The 27,190-nt window shown below is 48.1% G+C and overlaps 1 protein-coding gene across 1 annotated transcript; it reads right to left on the reverse strand.

Annotated features, from left to right (window-relative positions):
* Positions 1-22,509: 22,509 nt before the first annotated feature.
* Positions 22,510-25,922, reverse strand: LOC123137226 (probable serine/threonine-protein kinase At1g54610). The gene is made up of 6 exons (XM_044556870.1): positions 24,524-25,922; positions 24,217-24,444; positions 23,843-23,943; positions 23,660-23,762; positions 23,097-23,510; positions 22,510-23,005 (listed from the first exon to the last, which is right to left on the reverse strand). The coding sequence occupies exons 1-6, from the start codon at positions 25,607-25,609 to the stop codon at positions 22,844-22,846; spliced, it is 2,094 nt and encodes a 697-aa protein (XP_044412805.1). The 5' UTR covers positions 25,610-25,922; the 3' UTR covers positions 22,510-22,843.
* Positions 25,923-27,190: the final 1,268 nt, after the last annotated feature.

Consider the following 27,190-nt stretch of genomic DNA (forward strand, 5'->3'; position numbering starts at 1 on the left):
CGGTTCGGCCCCGGGGCGGGCCGGATCTGGGCCCCGGGCGGTGGCGGCGGCGGGCGGTGGTGGCGGTGACGTGGCACAACGGCGGACGTGTCCGGCGCGGGCGGACACGTCCGGCGCGGCGCGGAGGGGAAAAAGTTAGGGTTTCGGGCGATTTGATCCGTGAATTTCGGGGGAGGGGCTAGTTTTATAGGTAGAGGGAGCTAGGAGAGTCCAAATGAGGAGCGGTTTTCGGCCACGCGATCGTGATCGAACGACCGAGACCATGGAGGGGAGTTAGATGGGTTTTGGGCCACTTTGGAAGGGGTGTTGGGCTGCAAAGAGAAAGAGGCTTTACGGTTACCCGGTTAACCGTTGGAGTACCAAACGACCTCCAAATGGCACGAAACTTGACAGGCAGTCTACCGGTGCTATACTAAGGCCGCTTGACAAGACTCGGTCCATTCCGAGAAAGTTTAACACCTACTCACAACGAGAGGAGAAAGGGGGAACGCCGGAGGGCATAGGAGTGCCGGATTGCAAAACGGACAACGGGGAAAATGCTCGGATGCATGAGACGAACACGTATGCAATGCAATGCACATGATGACATGATAAAATGCAACACACAAGCAAATGACATGGCAACGACGGTGAATAACTGGCGGACACATGGCGCATCGAATCCGGGGCGTTACAGTTTACTTGCCACTAAATTTGATATTGATGAGCTAGATTTCAGCAAATCTGTTGGCTATGCTTTTGTGTGCAAAGAGGCATTATTTTCATTTGAGAACGTGCCTTCCTCTTTGCCACCTGCTGTCACTAACATTTGCAGCAGTTCGCTGACGTCTTTCCACAAGACGTGCCACCGGGATTACCTCCCATTCGAGGGATTGAGCATCAGATTGACTTAATTCCCGGTGCATCATTACCCAACCGTGCACCATACCGTACCAATTCAGAGGAGACGAAGGAGATTATGCGTCAAGTACAGGAGCTGCTCGACAAAGGTTATATACATGAATCCCTTAGTCCTTGTGCTGTTCCTATTATTCTAGTGCCGAAAAAGGATGGTACATCACGTATGTGTGTTGATTGTAGAGGCATTAATAATATTAGTATTCATTATCGTCATCCTATTCCTAGGCTAGATGATATGCTTGATGAATTGAGTGGCTCTACAATATTCTCCAAAGTTGATTTGCGTAGTGGATACCATCAAATTCGTATGAAATTGGGAGACGAATGGAAAACGACATTTAAAACTAAGTTTGGATTATATGAGTGGTTAGTCATGCCTTTTGGGTTAACTAATGCACCTAGTACTTTCATGAGATTAATGAACGAAGTTTTACGTGCTTTTATTGGACGATTTGTGGTAGTCTATTTTGATGATATACTGATTTATAGCAGATCTTTGGAGGACCATTTGGAACATTTACGTGTTGTTTTTATTGCTTTACATGATGCACGTTTCTTTGGTAACCTTGGGAAGTGCACCTTTTGCACCGACCGAGTATCTTTTCTTGGCTATGTTGTTACTCCAGAGGGAATTGAAGTTGATAAAGCCAAGATTGAAACTATTGAGAGTTGGCCGCAGCACAAAATGGTCACACAAGTGAGGAGTTTTCTTGGCCTCGCTGGATTCTATAGGCGTTTTGTGAGAGATTTCAGCACCACTGCTGCACCTCTCAATGATCTTACAAAGAAAGATGTGCCTTTTCTTTGGGGTACCGCACAAGAAGAAGCCTTCACGGTATTGAAAGATAAGTTAACACATGCTCCTTTATTCCAACTTCCTGATTTTAATAAGACTTTTTAGCTTGAATGTGATGATAGTGGAATTGGATTAGGAGGTGTGTTATTACAAGATGGCAAACCTGTTGCATACTTTTCTAAAAAATTGAGTGGGCCTAGTCTGAATTATTCTACTAATGATAAAGAATTATATGCTCTTGTTCGGACTTTAGAAACATGGCAACATTATTTATGGCCCAAAGAATTTGTTATACACTCCGATCATGAATCTTTGAAACATATTAAAAGTCAAGCTAAACTGAATCGTAGACATGCTAAATGGGTTGAATTCATTGAGACATTCCCTTATGTCATTAAACACAAGAAGGGTAAAGAAAATGTTATTGCTGATGCATTGTCTCGTCGCTATACTATGCTTTCACAACTTGACTTCAAAATATTTGGTTTGGAGACCATGAAAGATCAATATGTGCATGATGCTGATTTTAAAGATGTATTGCAAAATTGTAACAAAGGTAGAACATGGAACAAGTTCGTCATTAATGATGGTTTTGTGTTCCGTGCTAACAAGCTATGCATTCCAGCTAGCTCCGTTCGTCTTTTGTTGTTGCAGGAGGGGCATGCAGGAGGATTAATGGGACACTTTGGCGTGAAGAAGACAGAGGACGTACTAGCTACACATTTATTTTGGCCAAAGATGAGATGGGATGTTGAGCGCTTTGTTGCTCACTGCACTACATGTCAGAAAGCTAAGTCACAACTCAATCCTCATGGTTTATATATGCCTTTGCCTGTACCTAGTGTTCCTTGGGAGGATATATCTATGGACTTTGTTTTAGGTTTACCTCGAACAAATAAGGGGAGGGATAGCATATTTGTTGTCGTGGATAGATTCTCGAAAATGGCACACTTTATACCATGTCATAAAAGTGATGATGCTGTTAATGTTGCTGATTTGTTCTTTTATGAAATTATTCACTTGCATGGTGTGCCAAATACTATTGTTTCAGATCGTGATACTAAATTTTTTAGCCACTTTTGGAGATGTTTATGTGCTAAGTTGGGGACTAAACTGCTTTTTAGTACTACTTGTCACCCCCAAACTGATGGACAAACTGAAGTAGTCAATAGAACATTGTCTACTATGCTTAGGGCTGTTTTGAAGAATAATAAGAAAATGTGGGAAGAATGCTTGCCTCATATTGAATTTGCTTATAATCGTTCATTGCATTCTACTACTAAGATGCGTCCTTTTGAAATTCTGTATGGTTTCCTACCTCATGCACCTATTGATTTGTTGCCTCTTCCATCTTCGGAGAAGGTTAATTTTGATGCTAAAAACGTGTTGAATTGATTTTAAAAATGCATGAGTTAACTAAGGAAAACATTGAGCGTATGAATGCTAAATATAAACTTGCTGGAGATAAGGGTAGAAAACATGTTGTGTTTGCACCTGGAGATCTTGTTTGGTTACATTTGCGTAAGAATAGATTTCCTTATTTGCGCAAATCAAAGCTAATGCCTCGTGCTGATGGTCCTTTTAAGGTGTTGGAGAAAATAAATGATAATGCATATAAACTTGAGCTTCCTACAGATTTTGGGGTTAGTCCCACTTTTAGCATTGCAGATTTGAAGCCTTATTTGGGTGAGGAAGATGAGCTTTCGTCGAGGACGACTTCATTTCAAGAAGGGGAGGATGATGAGGACATCAATACCATTATTACACCCACAACCCCTACTGCTACATATACTGGAGCTCGCACACGCCAATTAAATTATCAGGTACTTTCGTTTCTTGGTAATGATTCTAATGTTCATGAGAATATGATGCTGCCTAAATTGGATACATTTGTTTTGCTTACAAATGAAGGGCCTAGCTTGGAGAAGGATGAATATTGGAGCACGAACAAGCATGGAGATGATGGCATGCGCAAGGGGAACAAGAATGGCGTTACAAGTGATGATTTCAGGACTTTGAAGCCACCATAATGGGTGCATGAAGTCTTGGACGAAATATACAAGATGTCACTTCATAAATTTCGTCCCAAGGCTATTCTAGGTGTTGCGTCACCTTATTACTGGGCCAGGCCCATGTAATTTTGAAATACATATGTATAGGCTATTTTTAGAGTCCATATGTGTGGGGAAACAAGAGATAGGGTTGATTTCGGACCCCTGCACAAAGGGCCACGAAATTCCCCCCTCTTCGTCCATATATACAGCCCTTAGGGCACCGTTTAGACTTTGGGTTTTGTTTATATTAAAAGTTCGCCATAGCTACAACTTCGCGTACTTCGTTTGTGTTCAACGACCAAACAAAGGCGTCACAGAACCCCACCTTGATCAATAAAGCTTTCATCTTATATTCGCAATATCTAGATTGCAATCTCAGTTTCTTGATTGTTCTTCATTCTCGTAGGAAACAGACCCTCATGGTCAGGTTGATGATGCTCCGATGTGGTCAATAACCTCTCGGAGTTGGTTTAGCGATTGCTAAGGCGCGACGTCCTCGCACGTTCATAGTCGGATCGTCAAAGTAGACTTCCACCAAAGCAAAATCCATCATCTCATTGAAAGACGAGACACCTTTGCCTCTATCACTTTATTAAGCTGTTGAAGTCTACAGCTTCTCCTTACCTCAGTATCAACAAGTGGCACATTCTCTTTTCTCTTCTTGTTCCTGTGCAGAGTAGAAGTAGAAGATGCAGACAAAGCCTTAGTGAGGTTGGTATCAGCAGGTGAGGAGTTGTTCTGCTCCTTAGAGCCCTGAAGGGATGAACATACCAATGAGTTATCCACTGGGCAAGTTTTAGGGATCACAAATGGGATTGTGTATTTGACAGCTCCTTGACAAATGATACTCCATACAAATGAGTTAATGAATTTTATTGCCCAGTCAAATTTGCTAGGATTTAGAAGGACAACCAATAAGAAATTTTCCCAATCCACTGGTACCTGAATGGAGTTGTTGTTATCATTTGTAGGAGCAAAGTGTTTCTTCCCTGCTTGGACTCCTTATGCTCCCATATGTTGTCCCTCAATGTTCAAACTACCCCTTGTGATTTCCTCCAACACAGGGAAAGCAGCCAACCCTGAGGTAAAATCAGAATTAATATGCAGTGGCTCTTTAGCAAAAAGAGGTTCAGGGAAACCAGGTGGAGCAGTCATATCTGAAGTATCAGTCTCACCAGCAATTGGAATGTGCCCCAAATCTTTTCCAGAATATGTCTCTATATTAGTGCCATCAATAGATTTCCTTGCTTCTGTGCCATCAAAAACTTTCTCAAATGGTAAACTCAAGGAGGGGAGGTGCTTCTCAGTCTGAATTAAATTGGTCACATCCACTGCAGCCTCAGTATTCTCAATTTGAACAGTTGATTTGGAGCCTAGTGGTAGATGAGCCATAAGTTCAAAAAGCATGTGGTCTTCCATAGTATCTCTCTGTTGTAGAAAAGTAGATAGAGCTCCAGTACCCATGCAGGGCTCTGGTCCAAAATGGGCCAGTTGGTCAGGCACTATCACAGGTTGTTGTTGGGCCTGAACTTGGGCCAGACCAACAGGTTCAGCCTCAATATTCAAATCTGGTAGAGCCATGTGCTGAATACCTGGTAAGAGAGGTCCATTAGCAGAAGCAGCAGAGTTGAGACTGCTATCAGTTGGCATTTCAGATAAAGTGATGCTGCTGTTAGCCTCAATCACTTGGTTGTTCGTATCCTCAAAAGGCTCCATGATGTCATTAAGAGCTAAAAATTCTCATGCATGTAACTCTTGGTCAACTTCTTCTGGCATAGCCCAGTGCCCCCAACCTGGCATTGGGTCCTGATCCTCATCCATTTCCATGTCATCATGGTCTTCCATCTCCTGTCCAGCAGCATTAAGAGCCAATTGTAGATTAAGCTGAGGATTAGGGGTTGGATTCCATTGGTCATCAACTTCATGCTGTTGTAGGGGGGCAAGGAAATGATTATGCTGATTGGGATGGAAGTTGTCTTGCTAGGGGGCAGGATGTGGGTTGCCATTAGGGGCCACTGGATCTTCATCAGCAGCTTCAACACCCAAAATCTGGAGTTGCAGAATCACAACTTGGACAGTGAGTGAGCCAGTCTGAAAATCATAACCCTCACCCATAACAATGCTGCTAGGAATATCTCTGAGCTCCTCCACTCTGACCTTGACCATAAAATTAGCTCTGGTATTGCGTACTCTGTCCCACATCAGAAACTTTCCAAATTTGCTGACAACATTACTCACTTCTTGTATATTCCTTCTATCAAATGGATACCCACAGAGCAAGATCCATGCATCTCTATTTAGAACCAAACTTCTCCAGTTCAGAACTCTATCATGCTTTTGAAAAATAACATGGACATCCGTGAAAAGATGAGGACTGCGGCTGACCATGCCATCTCTATCAAAAACACTATTGAACTTGACATACGCCTGACCAAATGGACATGGTTCGATCTTAGAGAAACCTAGTTGGTGGTCAGTGAGGAAATCTGTGAGTACCTCTCTGACAGTGTTGAACGCCACCGGAAGATTTGGCATTGGGACGGTCGTGGCAATCGCCCACTCCTCATGAGTAGCTGGCGCAGCTCCGGTGATCACTCGAATCCTCGCTGGTCTACCCGCCACCTGAATACTTTGGTGGTTTGGAGGCAAGAAAGGAGTGGGGTCAAATGGGAATGCCGCCATGGTTGATGGAGAAGATGCAGAGACTATCGCCGCTGAGGACAGGGGAGATGAGGCAGGGTTGGGTTGGATTGTGGAAGATTGAAGACGAAGCGAGACCGAGTAGGGGAAGGAGCTAAGATTCTGGCAATCACCCCGGGAAGCCTGCTGGATAGAATTAAGTGAGGTAACCTGGTTGGTAGGTTGAATGACTGCCTGATTAGTCACAATCGCGGGAACAAGGGCGGGTTGCCTCGGAAATGCAAGCGTCTAGCTGGGCTATGGGTTGTGCACTAGAGGGGGCTTGAGCCTGGGCTGTGGGTTGTGCACTAGAGGGGGGTAAGTCCTGGGCTGGGAATAATAGTCCCGAGCAACGTGGCCCCAACGCTTGTAGGCCCGACATTTAATCTTATTAGTGCAGCCATGCCGATTATGGCCCGAGAGTAGGCAGCGCACACAAAACAGTTGGCTTGAATTTTGAATAGGCAAAGATCCCGCCCCGTTGGTAGTAACTGCTCGAGTAATTCCATTAACTCCAATGCTAGAATTACGCTCCGATGATCTAGCCTGATCACGAAGGATCAGATCCGAGCCTGGTGATCTACGGGGCAGTGGGTGATGAATCTGAGTAGATCCGAGGAGATTGAAGAGCTTGTGCATAAGATTTTCTCGGATGACGACGAAAAATGTGAGTCCATTCATCCTCCTTTTCTTTGAGGTATTTATCCAATTCCCAACTAGAATTAGGACCACCATTGCCCCAAAGGAGGAAGTTGATATTCAGTAGAGGTAATGCAATGTTTCCTCCTTTGATGATAGAAACCCAACTTCTTTGGATGAAACCGAGAACTTAAACGACCAATTCTGAAGAAGCTTGACTTTAAAAAGTGAGGCTCTTCCTCCAAAGGAAGATAAGAGAATAGTGCTTACTGAATGTTCCGTGAGCCGAATTTGTGATCGAGTGAACTCAGCAACCAGGAGGAACTCTTCCATATCTTTTCCTTCTTCATAGTTGATGGGGACTCCCCATTTCCTCCAAACTTCAGCAGCAAAGTCTTGACCAATGTCAAAGTTGAGATGGGCGAGTGCCATGGTGAAGGACCGGTGGTTAAGCGGTGGACGATGGAGCCGGGGAGTACTCCGGCGGATTGGGATCAGGGGATCAGTGCACGCTGGGGCCGGAATGGCCATCGGCGGCTAGGAGGTTTGATACAAGTGATGTTCCCTTAGACCTCCTAGGTTTTCATGTTTTGTTAAGCTTGGATATGAATTGCAACATGCCTCCTTTTTTGATGCTTGCGTTGTGGTCCTCTTTGCTTTATCAAGTGGGAACTTACAAGCATTTTAAACCTCAGTACAAGTAGAGTGATTCATGTAAAACAAATTGTTTTGTCTCTCCAGATGGTTTGGAGGAGAAGCACGTCTGTTGTTGGTATTTTAATGAATGCGTGATAATTCTCGTAAATAAAAAAGAAAAATGGCGTGGCAGAGCACGTGTTAGCTTCTACTCCCTCCGTTCGTAAATATAAATCCATTTAAATATTTTAATATGAACTACATACAAATATATTTTAGAATGTAGATTCCGTATGTAGTTGTTTATATTGAAATCCCTAAACCCTAAAATGACTTGTACTTTTTAGAAACGGAGGGAGTAGTATACTGTATGCTACATGGGCCATGACCATCCGGTTTATCGGTACACACATCATTTTTTTTCATCTTGATACGGGAAACGCCAAATGCTGAGCACCTCTCCTCTCTCCTTTGCGCCGGCGGCCACTCCGGCGCCGGCGGCCACCCCCCCCTCTCTCTCTCTCCCCACCGGTTGCCGCTCCGGCGGCCACCCCCCCCTCTCTCTCTCTCCCCACCGGTTGCCGCTCCGGCGCCGGCGTCCACCTGTCCCATGGCCTCGCGGGTGTCTCTTTCGGCGGCGTCCTCCTCGGCGTCGGAAGCTTCGCCATCTCCGCCTAGGCCTGCCCCCCGCTCCGCCATTGCTATCCCGGAGGTGCTGGGCACGGCGTTTGGCCCCATCGTCCAAGGCGGAGCTGGGGGTACTGGGGGCGCTGGAGGTGGGGCTGCGCCGGTTTTGGAGCCGGCATGGCAGACGAAGACTGGCCGTCGCCCCCGCAGCCTGGGCTCTCCCCCGCCTCGGCCCGCGTCCAGGAGGCGGATCTCACCCCCACTGCCCACCTCGAGGCCGCCGAGGACTCGCATCCCGGCCTCCCTACACGGCTGCTGTTACGACTGTGGTGATGATGGGCATATCTCTCGCTTCTGTATGAACGAGATGCTGTGCGTTCGCTGTGGTGGAACCGGGCACATCGCCCGGGAGTGTGTGGCACGACGGAGTCCTCCGCCGGTGGTGCCGGTGGGCCGCTCTTCTTCGCCGGGGACCGGCGCCCGGCTTGCTCCCTCGCATGTGGATTGGAGAACTGCTCCCGCTCCGGAGGTGCTTCCGCACCCCCCCCCACCAGGGCCGCCGCCGCCGGGTACGTGCAGGGCGAACAGGCCATGGAGCCAGGTGGTTCGGGAGGGCTCGGTGGAGAGTGCGGTGGGTCCGAGATTATCGGTGCCCTTCGAGCCGGTCGGTGAGGTCCGGGCGGCAGTGCAGGAGCGCCGCCCGGTCGTGGATGCTGTGGAGTGTTGTTACATGGGGGAGGCGGAGGATCTTTGGTTGATGGAGGAGGAGTTGTCCAAGGCAGTAGTGGTGACTGTCATGGGTACTAGGCCGGCTGTGCACCTCGCGGCAGCGGCGGCCGCGCTGCACGAGGAGTTCCAGCTTGGTCTGGCAGACATGTCGATTCGTGCATTCTTCCCGGAGGATTTTCTGGTGTTATGCAGGGAGCGGAGTGTTCGTGACAGGATGGTGCGGCAAGGAGGTCTTTCGCCGTCGTCGTCGGCAGGGTTCACCTTGTCTCTGCGTCCATGGTTGAGACAGGCGCAGGCCACCGGAGCTGCGCTGTCGTATCTGGTGCCGATCGCGCTGGTGGGCGTGCCGACGCATGCGTGGTCGAGGCGGACGGCTCTTCAGTGCTCCAGGGCCTGGGGCTGGTGGTTGGTGTGATGGACGGCACGTCAAGGCGGCATGACATGTCAAGCTTCAAGGTGTGGTTGCGGACTGATTGGACGGAGTGCATTTCGGAGCAGCGTCGGCTGTACATTGAGGAGCCGCATCGGAGGAGAGGCAGGATCTGGCCGCGTGCGGCGAGGGCGTCCATGCTGTGGTACAACATTCGGATCGTCAGGTTGGCTGAGCCTGTGGTGGATGAGGATGACGACCCCGAGTTGTCGCCACCGCCGAGCCCGTCGGCGCCTCCGGATGGGGGTGTGGCGGATGGCAGAGGGCGTCCGGGGCATGGTGGAGATGTTGGTGGACCGGCTGGGTCGTCACCGTCGGCGGCAAGCTCCTCGGCGCCATCCCCGGCGGGTCAGCATGGCATTCAAAATAAAGCTGAGCTGCATCACCAAAGGGAGCATGACGTGCGGATAAGGCAGGGGGATGGGGCCGCGGAATCTGTTGCTGCCAGGCAGTGCTTGTCGGTCGGGGCTGTTGGGCCAACGGTAGGGAGCCAGGTGCCTGGTGTGGGACTGGACAGCCTGGTGGAGGCTTCTGGAGCGGTCCAACCGGTGTCGTCTTGTGCATCGGGTTTGGGTGTGGAGAGGCAGGTGGTTGGTTGCTTCGACGTGGGTTCGCCGCCATCAGTTACGCTCCCCCGTTGGCGGATGGGGGGCCCGCAGTCGCAGTTGGGTTCGGTACGGAGTGTCTCCGTGGTAGGAGAACGCAATGATTGGAATGTGGTGGTTGGCACGGTGGAACTGCCGATTGGGTCGTGGCTGGGGCTTGACTCGTTGCCGGGCCAAGTGGAGTCCAGCATTGGGGGTGCGGGACCCGATGACTGCCAGCCGCAGCATACTAGGTCTGTTCGCATGCAGTCCGGCTCCAATGATTGCCAACCGAGGCAGGATGGGACTGTTGCCATGCAAACGATGGGAGACCGACAGATGGAAGTTCTGGATTGCCAGCAGGATTTGGAGGTGACGGATCTCATGCAAGCTTTGGGTGACCATCAATTAATAATGGAGGATTGCGCTGTGCCGGTGGTTAGTTTCTCTGGGGAGGAGACAGAGCTAGTGGAGCAAGCTGAGAGGCCCGTTGGCCAGGTGCATGCATGGGATTTTTTTCAGGTTTGTTTATCGGAAGACGACGAGCTGCATGCAGGCGACGTGCCGCCATGCACGCCAGAGGTGATTGAGCAGGAGGGAGTTGGGCATGAGGATATAGTGCGGCTGTGTGAGAGCATGTGCAAGTCGTTGGCACCCATCTTGGCGAGGCCAGAGGCACGTACGCAGGATGTGCATGCTCGGCGGCCCCGGAAGAAAAGGCAGCTGGATATCACCCCGCGGAGGAGTGCTAGGATTGCAAGGCATGGGGCAAGTAAACCTTAGCAGGTGCTCATTCGAAGGCTCTGCTTGGCGCATGAGGGGGAAGTCATTTCAGATGAAGCTCTCAGCATGTACATGGAGTTGTTCTCTCGCCCGCTGTCGGATGTGCACATTGCGGCCGTGCTGGCCCTGTTTGGGTGGGAGTCGCCGGCGGCACCTGGTCTGGAGGCGGCTCCCGTGGAGGCCATGGTGGCTTAGGTAGGGAGCGCGGGTGGATCAGGTAGGACGTTGTGATGTGTGCGCTACCCATGAAAGTTATCGTGTGGAACGTGTGAGGGTTGAATGCCCCCACGCGTAGAAATGCAGTGCACCAAGTTGTGGTTGCGGCGAGTCCGGGAATTGTTTGCCTCCAGGAAACAAAGTTGCAGGAGATATCCCTATCGATTGTACAACAATGCCTTGGGAATAAATTTGGAAACTTTTTTTATGTTCCGGCGATGGGAACACATGGTGGAATTTTATTGGCTTGGGATGAGACCGTGACAAGGTTATCCAATACACACTTCTAGAGTAACTCGCTCACGGCATTGGTAAAATCACCGGGTGCCGCGGAGTGGTGGATGACATGTGTGTATGGCCCTCAAGAGGATGGGGCAAAGGTGGAGTTCTTACAAGAGCTTGCGGACATCAGGGAGTTGCACGCAGGGCCGTGGCTAATCGCGGGAGACTTCAACTTAATAGCAAAGCAGGAAGACAAGAGCAATGACCGTATTAACAGAAGGATGTTGGCAAGGTTTCGGTCGAGGATGAATAGGCTTGGGATGAAGGAGTTGTATCTCAATGGGTGCCGGTACACGTGGTCTAATGAGAGGCAGAATGCAACCCTCGAGAAGATCGATCATGTCTTTGTTTCCAATGAGTGGGATGCTGCGTTCCCGACATGTTTCCTTTCTGCCCTTGGGACGGCGATCTCGGACCATTGCCCTCTTATGTTGGATATGAATGTGGAGATTGGTATGCATAAGCGCTTCAAGTTCGAAGCATTCTGGGTCAGAGCGCCGGGTTTTTTTGGAGATGGTGCAGAAGGCCTGGGACTCAACGCCGGCAGCTACCAATGACTATGTCACGCTGCACAATAAATTGAGAGCCACGGCAAAGGCCCTGCAAAGTTGGAGTGATCGGTGGATTGGCAATGTCAAGCTGCAGGTTGCCATTGCCATGGAGGTGATCTTAAGGCTGGATGTGGCAATGGATTCGAGGAATCTTTCGGACGAGGAAAGGGAGCTGAGGAAGACGTTGAAACAAAAACTCCTGGGGCTATGTTTGTTGGAAAGGTCAATTGCAAGGCAGCGGTCGAGATTGTTACAGCTAAAGGAGGGAGATGGGAACACAAGATTGTTTCATCAGCAGGCGAGTCATAGGCAAAGGAAAAAAGTGATGCGCTCGTTTAGATACAATGGGAGGTTGTACACGGGGCGGGAGGAGGTCGCATCCGCGGTGGATGCGTATTACGGGCAGGCCTTTGGGTGTTGTAATCAGCGGGAGTATACTTTGAAACTTGATGAGATGGGCTTGCCACAGAGAGATCTGTCGCACCTGGAGGAGCCGTTCACGGCAGAAGAAGTGGAAAACGTGGTAAAGGCCATGCCCTTGGATAAGGCACCAGGGCCGGATGGGTTTACAGGCAGGTTCTACGCCATATGCGGGCACATTATCAAGGTGGATTTCATGAAGGCTATGGACTGCATGTACCGAGAGGATATGAGGGGTATGGCAGCAATCAATAAATCTCTGGTGTCTCTTCTACCGAAGAAGGAAGGAGCGTTGGAGGTGGGTGATTTCAGGCCAATAAATCTAGTGCATGGGGTGATCAAGATTTTTGAGAAGGTACTCTCGACTAGACTTGCGGTGGAGCTTCCCAATCTGGTGGGAAATCATCAAAGTGCGTTCGTGAAAGGGAGGTCCTTGCATGATAACTTCATGCTCGTACAATGTATGGCACGGCGGTTGCATGCGTTAAAGAGGCATGCGGTGTTGCTCAAGTTGGATATATCCAAGGCCTTTGATTCAGTTCAGTGGCCGTTTTTGTTGGAGGTCTTGCAACAGCTTGGATTTGGTGCCAAGTGGAGGGCTTGGATCTATGGAATATTAGCAACTTCAACTATAAAAGTGATGGTGAATGGAGAACCAGGAGAAACAATCTATAATTGCAAGGGGATGAGGCAGGGAGACTCCCTCTCACCGATGTTGTTCATACTCACCATGGAACCACTGCAGAGGTTGTTTGAAGTGGCGGTAGACAGAGGTATTTTGGCACCTTTGGCCACGAGAGGAATGAAACAAAGGCTGTCAATATACGCGGATGATGTGGTCTTGTTCGTCAAGCCGAGGTTGGTGGACTTGCAAGCTTGTAGGGCAATCTTGGCCCTGTTTGGCGAAGCCTCCGGATTACACATTAACATGACAAAATCAGCAGCTCTACCGATTAGGTGCACGGAGGAGGAGATTGAGTTGGCCGTGAATGAGCTCGGGTGCCCGGTTGGTTCCTTTCCGATCAAGTATCTTGGTCTGCCGCTTGCATTGAGGAAACAGTCCACGGCGCAGCTGCAATACCTTGTGGACAGCATGGCGAGACGCTTGCCTAAATGGAAGGCCGCATTAATGCCAAAGAGTGGAAGACTGACGCTTGTCTTGTCAGTGTTATGTGCAATGCCGATACATACGATGATGGCTTTGGATTTACCTACAAAAACGATTAAGGCCATGAACAAAGTTTGCAGAGGATTCCTTTGGTGCAACAAGGAGAAGGCCAACGGTGGCAATTGTTCCGTTGCCTGGGAAACAGTCTGTGCACCCAAGTGGGCGGGTGGCCTGGTGATGAGGACATCAATACCATTGTTACACCCACAGCCCCTGCTGCTATACATACTGGACCAATTACTAGAGCTCGCGCACGCCAACTAAATTACCAGGTACTTTCGTTTCTTGGTAATGATTCTAATGTTCATGAGAATATGATGCTGCCTAAATTGGATACATTTGTTTTGCTTACAAATGAAGGGCCTAGCTTGGAGAAGGATGAACATTGGAGCAAGAACAAGCATGGAGATGATGGCATGCGCAAGGGGAACAAGAATATAGTTACAAGTGATGATTTCAGGTCTTTGAAGCCACCATAACGAGTGCATGAAGCCTTGGACGAAATATACAAGATGTCACTTCGTAAATTTCGTCCAGAGGCTATTATAGGTGATGTGTCACCTTTTTATTGGGCCAGGCCCATGTAATTTCGAAATACATAAGTATAGGTTAATTTTAGAGTCCGTATGTGTGGGGAAACAAGAGATAGGGTTGATTTCGGACCCCTCCACCAAGGGCCACGAAATTCCCCCTCTCTTCCTCCATATATACAGCCCTTAGGGCACCGTTTAGACTTTGGGTTTTGTTTAGATTAAAGTTCACCATAGCTGCAACTTCGCGTACTTCGTTTGTGTTCAACGACCAGACAAAGGCGTCACAGAACCCCACCTTGATAAATAAAGCTTTCATCTTATATTCGCAATATCCAGATTGCAATCTTAGTTTCTTGCTTGTTCTTTGTTTGCTCGCAGGAAACAGACCCTCGTGGTCAGGTTGATCGTGCTCCGGCGTGGTCAATAACCTCTCGGAGTTGGTTTAGCGATTGCTAAGGCGCGACGTCCTTGCACGTTCGTAGTCGGATCGTCAAAGTCGACTTCCACCAAAGCGATATCCATCATCTCATCGAAAGACGGGACACCTTTGCCTCTATCAAGTGGTATCAGATTTCCAAGTTGCTCGGTGAGATTTTACAGTTTTTCGTAGTTTAGATCGAGTCTGTTCTTCATACCTACAATCCACGAAAAGGCCACAAAAAATTTAGGGTTAGTTCATCATATCCGAACCAATCTGAGCCTTTGCATAATCTTTTTAGGGTTTTGCTTTGTTGAATTTGCGGTTGCATCGTCGTGTCTAGTTGCTGGTCTTAGAGTCTAGTCTTTTAGAGTTTCGAGTTCTGGTCATAAGTTGTCACGCCGCCGCCGCACCATCATCATCGCCCCTGCCATCTACCACCACCGCTTATCCGCCACAGCTTCGAATCCGTATCCATATACCACCACCGCTGTCATATACCACCACCGCTGCCATCTACCACCATATATCCACCACCAATCCGAGTTCTTGTCATATTAGGTTTGTTTTCGAGATCCATCTAGATTCCGATTCGTGTTTCCTTGCCGGAGTCCAGAAACCACCCTCCGTTTAGGCCCAAAATTTTTCGAAAATGCATTTTTCGAAAAAAATTCTGGCTATCCTATTTTTAGGTGTTTCTGAGTGTTTTGAGACAGGTGCCATTATAGGAAGTTTTTTTGACCCGTTTCCAGTTTTTGGGTCCGGGCAGTCGAAAAAAAAAATTTGGTCGAAAAAATTTCGTGCCCATCCTATCAGTTTGACCTAGGAAGAGTTTTGAGACACTCGCCATTTTAGTGATTTTTCGCAAAAAAAAAGCAGCGGAAATGAAAAAAACAGAGCAAAAAAAAAGAGAGCGAAAAATGAAATAAAATCCAGAGTGTGCTTTTCCCTTGTTTACGTGCCGCGCCGTGATTTTGTTGGTGTTCTAGGCTCGCGTCTCTAGCACAGTCTAGCCTAGGACCAGCACAGTACCGTCGTTGAGCGTTTATTCAACTTTGCATCTCTGAATTGATTATTGCTGACCCTTATTGCTACCATATTATAAGCCTTCCCAGCTCCACATACATCTACGTTGTGCGTTTGACTCTCCCTGGTAATCGCTCTATCCAAGCTTTGAGAGTTTTTGACTACAACGGTTGCCGATCACCGCCTGCTGCTGGGTAAGAACTGGTAAGAATTTGAGATTTGCTTGACGGATTTGTGACACCCACCACCACCTCTTGTTAGTAGTCTGTAGGATCATATTCTTGTGTGTTTCTATTGCTGCTAAGCATGCCAGGATCACAAGCCGACGAGACTGACTGGGAGAACATGACGAATAAGGATTTGCATGATAAATTTCAGCAAATGATGAGTGGACAGGTGCAAGATGTGCTAAACAGATTTGAAGAGGCCATGGAGAAGATAGATGGCATGGAGAAGACGTTCGAAACAAAGCTCGATAACAAGTTTAATGAATTGCTCGTGCGTCTTCCACCACCACCACCCGCTGCACCTAACGCACCTCTCCAACAACAACAACAACGACTACCTCCACGTCGCGAAACAGACCTCCGCCGAGCGAGCCGTGTTCCTCTTGCGTTTGGCCAAACTGTTGGTGCTGCTGTTGATACTTCTGTGGCTCCTACTGCTAATGCGGAGGAGGATGATTATGTGGGAGATTACGAGGATGAGGTTGCTCAAAATCAGAACTACGTGCAACCACCTGCACCACAACCACTAGGTCGTCCACATGCAAATAATCACAATGGTAGGGCTTTCCCTCAGGTACGAGATCATGACCATCTTCCTAGACTGAAATTGAATATTCCACCTTTCAAGGGTAGATATGTTCCTGATATATATCTACTTGGGAGTTAGAAACTGAACAACGATTTACATGTTTACAATATCCCGAGGAGAGACGGGTTGCCGCTGCTGTTTGTGCTTTCACTAGTTTTGCATGTGTATGGTGGTATGAACATTGTAGATTATATCCTATTCCAACTACTTGGGCTGCTTTGAAAACTGCTATGCATACTCGTTGGGTTCCACCATATTATCAACGTGAATTGCTTCAAAAATTACAACGCTTAAGACAAGGAAAAAAATTCTGTAGAAGAATATTATCAGGAATTACAAACTGGCATGATTAGATGTGGTATTGTTGAGGAGAATGAAGCTATGCTTGCACGTTTTCTGGGTGGATTAAATAGAGAGATTTAGACCATTCTAGACTATAAGGAGTATACTAATATCACTCGTTTATTCCATCTTGCTTGTAAAGCTGAACGTGAAGTGCAGGATCGACAAGCATTGGCGCGAACTAACTTTTCTGCAGGCCGACCTTCATCATGGACACCGCGTGCATCTTCTACTTCAACTGCACCAGCACCTCAATCAGGTGCCTCCTCCAGTCGTGATACAAGAAAATAGGCACAACTACCATTATCTGCCAAGAGCGCACCTGCTGGGCCTGCACAGAGTTCTTCTTCTTCCATGGCATCAACAGGGCACACAAGTGATATTATTTGTCGTCGCTGTAAGGGAGGAGGTCATTATGCGAGAGAATGCAAATCTCCGCGTGTGATGATTGCTACCGCGGATGGTGGATATGAGTCCGCTAGTGACTATGATGAGAAGACTTTGGCTCTTATTACACGTGAAGAACATGGTGGAGATGATTCTGATCATGAGACGGAATACATGGCTCCTGAAGACGCTGACAGGTATGAATGTTTAGTTGCTCAACGTGTTTTGAGTGTGCAGGTCACACAAGCTGAGCAAAATCATAGGCACAATTTGTTCCATACCAAGGGAGTTGTGAAAGAACGTTCTGTGCGCGTCAGCATAGATGGAGGGAGCTGCAACAACTTGGCTAGCATGGAGATGGTGAAGAAGCTTTCTCTCACCACAAGACCACATCCACATCCTTACTACATCCAATGGTTCAACAACAGCGGCAAGGTTAAGGTAACATGTACTGTTCGTGTGCATTTTAGTATCTCTACATATGCTGATTATGTTGATTGTCATGTGGTACCTATGCAAGCATGTTCCTTATTACTTGGTAGACCATGGCAATTTGATAAAAATTCTGTACACCATGGTAGAAACAATCACTATACTCTTGTTCATAAGGATAAAAATATTACTTTGCTTCCTATGACTCCTGATTCTATTTTGAAAGATGATATTAATAAAGCTAATAAAGCAAAATAGGAGAAGAATAAGAGTGAAAATCAGATTGTGGCAAAAGCATTTGAGCAACAAATGAAGCCTAATCATAAACCATCTAGTGTTGCTTCTGAAATTAAATTGAAAAGTGCATGTTTATTTGCCACCAAATCTGTTTGCTATGCTTTTGTGTGCAAAGAGGCATTATTTTCATTCGAGGACGTGCCTTCCTCTTTGCCTCCTGCTATCACTAACATTTTGCAGGAGTTCGCTGACGTCTTTCCACAAGATGTGCCACCAGGATTACCACCTATTCGAGGGATTGAGCATCAGATTGACTTAATTCCCGGTGCTTCACTGCCAAACCGTGCGCCATACCGTACCAATCCAGAGGAGACGAAGGAGATTATGCGTCAAGTACAAGAGCTTCTCGACAAAGGTTATATACGCGAATCCCTTAGTCCTTGTGCTGTTCCTATTATTCTAGTGCCGAAAAAGGATGGTACATCGCGTATGTGTGTTGATTATAGAGGCATTAATAATATTACTATTCGTTATCGTCATCCTATTCCTAGGCTAGATGATATGCTTGATGAATTGAGTGGCTCTATAATATTCTCCAAAGTTGATTTGCGTAGTGGATACCATCAAATTCGTATGAAATTGGGCATGAATGGAAAACAGCATTTAAAACTAAGTTTGGATTATATGAGTGGTTAGTCATGCCTTTTGGGTTAACTAATGCGCCTAGTACTTTCATGAGACTAATGAATGAAGTTTTACGTGCTTTCATTGGACGATTGGTGGTAGTCTATTTTGATGATATACTGATTTATAGTAGATCTTTGGAAGAACATTTGGAACATTTACGTGCTGTTTTTATTGCTCTACGTGATGCACGTTTGTTTGCTAACCTTGGGAAGTGCACCTTTTGCACCGACTGAGTATCTTTTCTTGGCTATGTTGTTACTCCACAGGGAATTGAAGTTGATAAAGCCAAGATTGAAGCTATTGAGAGTTGGCCGCAGCCCAAAACGGTCACACAAGTGAGGAGTTTTCTTGGCCTCGCTGGATTCTATAGGCGTTTTGTGAGAGATTTCAGCACCATTGCTGCACCTCTCAATGAGCTTACAAACAAAGATGTGCCTTTTCTTTGGGGTACCGCACAGGAAGAAGCCTTCTCGGTATTGAAAGATAAGTTGACACATGCTCCTTTACTCCAACTTCCTGATTTTAATAAGACTTTTGAGCTTGAATGTGATGCTAGTGGAATTGGATTAGGAGGTGTGTTACTACAAGATGGCAAACCTGTTGCATACTTTTCTGAAAAATTGAGTGGGCCTAGTCTGAATTATTCTACTTATGATAAAGAATTATATGCTCTTGTTCGGACTATAGAAACATGGCAACATTATTTATGGCCCAAAGAATTTGTTATACATTCTGATCATGAATCTTTAAAACATATTAAAAGTCAAGCTAAACTGAATCGTAGACATGCTAAATGGGTTGAATTCATTGAGACTTTCCCTTATGTCATTAAACACAAGAAGGGAAAAGAAAATGTTATTGCTGATGCATTGTCTCGTCGCTATACTATGCTTTCACAACTTGACTTCAAAATATTTGGTTTGGAGACCATCAAAGATCAATATGTGCATGATGCTGATTTTAAAGATGTAATGCAGAATTGTAAAGAAGGAAGAATGTGGAACAAGTTTGTCGTTAACGATGGATTTGTGTTTCGTGCTAACAAGCTATGCATTCCAGCTAGCTCCGTTCGTCTTTTGTTGTTGCAGGAGGCGCATGGAGGAGGATTAATGGGACACTTTGGCGTGAAGAAGACGGAGGACGTACTTGCTACACATTTCTTTTGGCCAGAGATGAGACGGGATGTTGAGCGTTTTATTGCTCGCTGCACTACATGTCAAAAATCTAAGTCATGACTCAATCCTCATGGTTTATATATGCCTTTCCTGTACCTAGTGTTCCTTGGGAGGATATATCTATGGACTTTGTTTTAGGTTTACCTCGAACAAAGAAGGGGAGGGATAGCATATTTGTTGTCGTGGATAGATTCTCGAAAATGGCACACTTTATACCATGTCATAAAAGCGATGATGCTGTTAATTTTGCTGATTTGTTCTTTCATGAAATTATTCGCTTGCATGGTATGCCAAATACTATTGTTTCAGATCGTGATACTAAATTTCTTAGCCACTTTTGGAGATGTTTATGGGCTAAGTTGGGGACTAAACTGCTTTTTAGTACTACTTGTCACCCCCAAACTGAAGTAGTCAATAGAACATTGTCTACTATGCTTAGGGCTGTTTTGAAGAGTAATAAGAAAATGTGGGAGGAATGCTTGCCTCATATTGAATTTTCTTATAATCGTTCATTGCATTCTACTACTAAGATGTTCCCTTTTGAAATTGTGTATGGTTTCCCACCTCGTGCACCTATTGATTTGTTGCCTCTTCCATCTTCGGAGAAGGTTAATTTTGATGCTAAACAACATGCTGAATTGATTTTAAAAATGCATGAGTTAACTAAGGAAAACATTGAGCGTATGAATGCCAAATATAAACTTGCTGGAGATAAGGGTAGAAAACATGTTGTGTTTGCACCTAGAGATCTTGTTTGGTTACATTTGCGTAAGGATAGATTTCCTGATTTGTGCAAATCAAAGCTCATGCCACGGGCTGATGGTCCCTTTAAGGTGTTAGAGAAAATAAATGATAATGCATATAAACTTGAGCTGCCTGCAGATTTTGGGGTTAGTCCCACTTTTAAAATTGCAGATTTGAAGCCTTATTTGGGTGAGGAAGATGAGCTTCCGTCGAGGACGACTTCATTTCAAGAAAGGGAGGATGATGAGGACATCAATACTATTGTTACACCCACAGCCCCTGCTGCTATACATACTGGACCAATTACTAGAGATCGCGCACGCCAACTAAATTACCAGGTACTTTCGTTTCTTGGTAATGATTCTAATGTTCATGAGAATATGATGCTGCCTAAATTGGATACATTTGTTTTTCTTACAAATGAAGGGTCTAGCTTGGAGAAGGATGAACATTGGAGCAAGAACAAGCATGGAGATGATGGCATGCGCAAGGGGAACAAGAACAGAGTTACAAGTGATGATTTCAGGTCTTTGAAGCCACCATAACGAGTGCATGAAGCCTTGGACGAAATATACAAGATGTCACTTCATAAATTTCGTCCAAAGGCTATTATAGGTGCTGTGTCACCTTTTTATTGGGCCAGGCCCATGTAATTTCGAAATACATAAGTATAGGCTATTTTTAGAGTCTGTATGTGTGGGGAAACAAGAGATAGGGTTGATTTCGGACCCCTCCACCAAGGGCCACGAAATTCCCCCTCTCTTCCTCCATATATATAGCCCTTAGGGCATCGTTTAGACTTTGGGTTTTGTTTAGATTAAAGTTCGCCATAGCTGCAACTTCGCGTACTTCTTTTGTGTTCAACGACTAGACAAAGGCGTCACAGAACCCCACCTTGATCAATAAAGCTTTCATCTTATATTCGCAATATCCAGATTGCAATCTTAGTTTCTTGCTTGTTCTTCGTTTGCTCACAGGAAACAGACCCTCGTGGTCAGGTTGATCATGCTCCGGCGTGGTCAATAACCTCTCGAAGTTGGTTTAGCGATTGCTAAGGCGCGACGTCCTTGCACATTCGTAGTCGGATCGTTAAAGTCGACTTCCACCAAAGCGATATCCATCATCTCATCGAAAGACGGGACACCTTTGCCTCTATCACCTGGGCATCCCCAACTTGCGCTGGATGAATCTGGCGATGCAAGCGCGATGGCCGTGGCTGCAACGTGTTGATGGTAGCAGGCCATGGAGCGAATTCAGTATTCAGGTGCCGGACGAGTCACTACAACTATGCCAAGCTACTTTGAGAGTCAATGCAAGGAGTGGGGAATCCACTCTGTCCTGGGAAGACAGATGGTTGGACGGATTGAGAATGCAAGAGCTGGCCCCGGACATATACAGTAGGATCCCAATGCGGGTTCGGCAGTCTATGATGGTTGGGCAGGTGGTAGCCGATGGGTAGTGGGCGTTGGACATCGGCCCAGATATGGATGCGGCAGCTCTACATCAGTTTCTCCAGATTTGGCAGCGGGTCACGGCATGGGAACAAATGCCCGGTGAGCAGGATGAGTTCTTGTGGTCCTGGGATGCGAGTGGGAAGTTCTCGGTGCGCTCAGCGTATGCAGCCAGGTTTTGGGGTCGGGAAGTGGTACCCACGGCAAGGTTAACCTGGAAATGCAGGGCGCCGTCGCAATGCCGCTTCTTTGCATGGTTAGCCCTGAAAAACAGGTGCTGGACTTCTGATAGGCTTGCGAGGAGAGGCTTACCGCACCAATCAGCATGTCCGTTCTGTGATCAGGAACCGGAGACTGTAAACCATGTGCTGCTCACGTGCGTTTTTGCCAGGACAGTGTGGGCAGTGGTGGGAGAGGCCCTGGGTAAAACTGGTTGGGGGCCGACCAGCGACGATGAGCTTGGGGCCTGGATGTGTGCCAAGAAAGGAAACGGCTACCTAGGCAACAAGGACATACATACCATGTTATTGATGGTCTTGTGAGAGCTATGGAAACATCGCAATGCAATTGTCTTTGACGGCGCGGCACCGTCAGTGGAGAGGCTCATTGACAAGATCAAAGCTGAAAGCGTGTTGTGCGTAATGGCGGGGCTGTTCAAAGGGAGGTTGGGCGGGTTCCTAAGTGGATTACATAGGTGGAGGATTGGGGAGGGGTAGGATGTGTGGACGTGGGTGGAGTGTGTACGTGTTGTAAGGCGTACATGCGTGTAATGTAACTGTGGAGGCATACTTTGCCTTTCTTTTTTAATATATGATATGCACACTCGTGCATATTCGAGATTTTTTTTTCATCTTTACAACCCCGGTGTACAAGTCTCATTTCCCTTGAGGCTTTCCGCATCCTTCCAACTCTGCTCCGTATTATATACATGGATCAAGAAAAGCCTGAGTCTCGGGACGTGGCACCGTGCGGCGGCAGCAGCGAGCCTGAGCCCGAGCCCGCGTTGGAGATCCTGCTGGTCGCCTATGGTTCCATCCATGGAGGTGTTTCTGTGCACGCACGACAGGCTCGATCTGGCAGTGAGGATGACCCTCTAACATGTCATTTTCTACCGCTGCGGTTGGTCCTCTCCTTGTCGACGCGCGCTTTGCGCACCGCCACCTGGATCTGCCGCTCGTGCTCCTTGAGCTTCTCGTCCATGTTCCCTCCCAGCGGCACCAGCGGGCCGGAGTAGTTCATCCTCCGGTTCCGCCCCCCGTAACCCTGATGAATCACAAACCGCATTAGCACACCATCAGCTTGTGTCAAAGAATGTGTCGCGCTGTAGCAGCAGCAAAATTAGACAGATACTCACAGGCACAGCTGAAGGGGCGTCCCTCATGGGCATGGCTGTGTCTTTGTTGGCAGGGACGGGCCTGTCAAGCGCATTGGCGGGCTCGGCGACGTCGAGGCGGTTGTACTTGGAGTTGGTGTTCCTGGCCGCCGACGAGCTCGGGTGCAGGTCGGTGCCCCGGGACGTGGCGTAGGACCTCTGTGACGTCAGGTGCGCGGCGTGGTTCGACACCCTGACGGAGCTGGTCGTTCGCTGGACCCCGCGGCCGCGCTGGTCGTCTTTCCTGTACCACGTCGACCCGAACTGCCCGGCGTTCTGCATCGTCGACAGCTGCCCGGCGGCTGCCCGCGGCTCCATGCGGAATCCCGACATGCTGTCCTCCAGCGTGCTGTAGTGGTGGCTGCTGCTCTTCGGGTTGTTACGCACCTGCCTCCTCTGCAAACATAAATAAATAAATTATTATGTAGTACTCCTATATGTATGTAGTATTCAGGTATAGAAACATGAACATGGCGCGCACGTCGTGAGACATGAGGGATGGGATGGGATGGGATTAAGAAATGAAATGAAGTACTAGTACGTACCTGGCGGTCTGCTCCAACGGCGTCTACTGGCTTGGGTTCGTCGTTTCTTCCCGGCTTCACGGACAGGGAGCCCTTGCCTGCTATGGTTGCCGCCGCGTTTTGCCTATCAACAACCAAAAAAAAGAAGAGAGTCAAAGTCACGTCGTAATTTAGGGCGGGAACCGTGGCGATCAATGCGAGTACCTCATGGCCTCCTTGCCGCGGAGCTTGGCGTCGTACTCTTTGCTTGGCGGGTACTTGGGCAAGCTCGTCGGGTCACACGCCAAGGGCTTGGTTCTGAAGAACTGATGAGATCCCATTTGCATTGCAGCAATGTGTCTGTCAGTCGCTGCAAAATCAGAGTATATAGCATAAAACTACCGGTTTTCAGGCAAGAGTGGGTTCTGTAGAATTTTTGGGTTTTTTTTCCAAAGGAAAACCAAACCTAATTTGTGATAGGTAGGTATTCATTAGAAAAAGAAAGATAAAATGGGTGGTTCTACGGGGCCTTGCCTGAAAACCGGTACAAGTTGATGCTGCTGCTGTGAGCGCGACGCTGGAAGAGAGAGGCTACTTACTTGGCTGTCGATTGCCGAAGCTGCGGTGCCCCGGTGGGAGGGTTCGATAGCCAGCAGCGTGTCCACGAGGTCCAGCGCTGTGGGAGGGAAGTCCCGGAAAGTCTCGGCCGTCCGGCGCCTGTAGGGTCGCTGCGGCTTAAAGAGGGTCACGTCCGGCAGCTTCGCCTTGGCCCAGTACTCCTCGGACGGCGACCCGCAGAGTTTGAAGATCTTGTGCAGCTGCTCAATCTCCGTGACCACGGACACTCACACAAGTGAGATCGAGTTTCATACTACACTACTAGAGATGAGCTTAGTAGTTAGGAACCTCGGTCTGTCCAGGCATGATGGGCTTTCCGGCGAGCAGCTCGGCGAGGATGCAGCCGGTGCTCCACAGGTCGACCGCGACCCCATACTCGGTGGCTCCGAGCAGGAGCTCCGGCGGGCGGTACCACAGCGTGACGACCCTGCTCGTGAGGTGCTGCGTCTTGGCCGGGTCGAAGAAGGTGGCCAGCCCGAAGTCGGCGATCTTGAGCACGCCCTTGTCGTCGATGAGCAGGTTGGACCCCTTGATGTCCCTGTGGAGCACCCCACGGCCGTGGCAATAGTGGAGCCCGGCCAGGATCTGCCTCATGAAGCACTTGACCTGCGGCTCGGTGAAGCGGAGGCCCGGGGTGGCGGCAAGGCCGGCGAGGTCGTGCTCCATGTACTCGAAGACGAGGTAGAGGCTGTGGGAGAGGCGTGACGTGACGATGCCCTCCAGCTTGATCACGTTGGGGTGGTCAAGCCGGCGCAGGATGTGGATCTCCCTCGCCATGAACCGCACGCTCTCCGGGTCCATGTTGACGAAGCGCACCCGCTTCAGCGCCACGATCTTGCCGCTCTGCAGGTCGCGCGCCATGTACACGTTGCTGTACGTGCCCTGCCCGATCTTGTCCAACCTCTCAAAGGTGTCGGCACGGCGGGGCAGCCACCCGTGGACCACCTCCCCGGCCACGGAGGTTAGCCAGGACGGCCAGCCGGCGATCACGTGCTCGCCGGAGAACCCCTGGGGCACGCCCTGCGGGATGGGGTCCGCTGCATCATGGTCGCCTGTGTCCACGGTGGGCCGCCGGTGGTGCGTGAGCCCGGCTGTGCTGTACGACTTGTTGAGAGAGGCGACGAGGAGCACCGGAGCCTTCTTCTCGGGCGCGGGCGCGGTGGTAGGCTGCGCCTTGGGCTTGACGCTGGACTCGGACCTGCTGATGACGGCGTGCACGACCGGCGCGACGACCGCAGAATCCTCCTTGGCGGTGAGAGTGATGAGCTGCTTCAGGGATTGGCTGGGCGCCTTCTGCAGCCGCAACCTGTCCGGCACCGGCACCGGCACGTGTTCCTCCTCGACAACCTGCTCCTTGGAGCAAAGGCTGCCCATGATTGAGACGCCGTTCCGCCGGCCGGAGCCGGCTCCCCGTTTCTCCCCGACCGCCGGAACGCGCCTCAACAGCCGAGAGGAACGCTCGCGGCGGGGAAGACAGGCACGCGCCCGCAACAACCAGAGGTGTAGCTAGCTAGGCGGGGTACGGTCCTCCAAGAAGCGGTGGTCGTGGGAGCACGAATTATTGTAACGTGCATGCCACCCATCTCTACTACCCAACCCATACTTTTGATTTTCAAATTACAACATGTTTGAAACCGAAAATCATATTTATTTTTTATTTTCATCTGGTTGACATGCCGCCCACTGTATCAAATACTCCCTCCATCTCAAAATAAGTGTATCAACTTTAATACTGTATTAAAGTTGAGTATTAAAGTTGATACACTTATTTTGAGACGGCTGAAGTAGCCTGTAGATAAGGTAGTTGCAAGATTATTATTGCAATGCAAATGTCACGTACTCTAAAACTAATATGTTTTGTGCAACTGTGATAAACAACTTTTGCCTGTGGATCCATTTGAGCTAACCGTCCCATTACATGTCTCAGGGCATCCCCTCGAAATTATATTTGAAAGTAAATTTTCTCATGTTATCATCTAGCAGATCCCCAATACAGTATTTTTCTTCATGTTATCATCTAGCTCAGATCACCAGCTCGGGGGCCCTTACCCGAGATCCGCCGGTTTTAGCATTGACATTGATGGCCCATGCAGGTCCCACTGTGTGGTCGCGAGAGCCCGATTTCGAACCTTCGGATCAACGATTGCATCGTGTAGCGTCCAATATGCGGTCCTATCACCAAGGAACTTGGAAGTCCCGCAAAGGATAGAAGCGCATATCGAAGACGCTTCGCAAGGTGGATATCATTACAACATACCATGTATTGCATAGATGAGAATATCAGATAAAGGCTTACACTCGTCACAAGCTATAACATGAATACATTACAACATACCATGTACTGCAGGATTGTCCTAACGAACATGTATCGAAGACCAATCGATGAGACTGTGTGCGATGCATGAATCACAAACGGTACGGTTTGGTAATAAAACCGTGAACAATAAGACGAATTGTGTGCAATGGCGGATCCATCAAATACGATTCGAAAAAGAGTTGGCACACAATTGATACATACAAACTGTTTGCGATGGGCCAAAACAACAGAAACAGTTACATTGATGAATGTGTGCGCGATAGATGACTTACATGCCAATTGGATAAACTGTTTGCGATGAGTGGAGACAACACAAACGATTACCCGGGACAAGATGTGTGCGATAGACGATATACATGTCACTTGGATGAACTGTTTGCGATGATCCAGAAGAACACAAACGATTCGGCTTAACAAGATGGGTCATATGCGGCAAACATGTGAGTAATAAGAATTGTGTGCGAAGACCGATAATAACACAGACGATTCCTCCTAATAAGCTATGTGTGTTGTGGGGAAACGATTACTCGTAAAGAATTGTCAGCGATTGAAGAAATCATCACCAACGGGTTCTGTAGTTTAATCTATATGCGATGTGATTTGCATGGTTTGCACAACATTTATGCTTTGTCCACACA

Source organism: Triticum aestivum, chromosome 6B, assembly GCF_018294505.1.
Source record: "Triticum aestivum cultivar Chinese Spring chromosome 6B, IWGSC CS RefSeq v2.1, whole genome shotgun sequence".
In the NCBI taxonomy this organism is placed as follows: domain Eukaryota; kingdom Viridiplantae; phylum Streptophyta; class Magnoliopsida; order Poales; family Poaceae; genus Triticum; species Triticum aestivum.

Coding starts and splice junctions, on each gene's coding strand:
- LOC123137226 (XM_044556870.1), bottom strand. CDS start 25,609: ATGGGCAGCCTTTGCTCCAAGGAGCAGGTTGTCGAGGAGGAACACGTG. Junction 24,445..24,523: donor TCATGCCTGGACAGACCGAG/GTTCCTAACTAC, acceptor GTGGTCACGGAG/ATTGAGCAGCTGCACAAGAT. Junction 23,511..23,659: donor CCGTTGGAGCAGACCGCCAG/GTACGTACTAGT, acceptor TTATGTTTGCAG/AGGAGGCAGGTGCGTAACAA.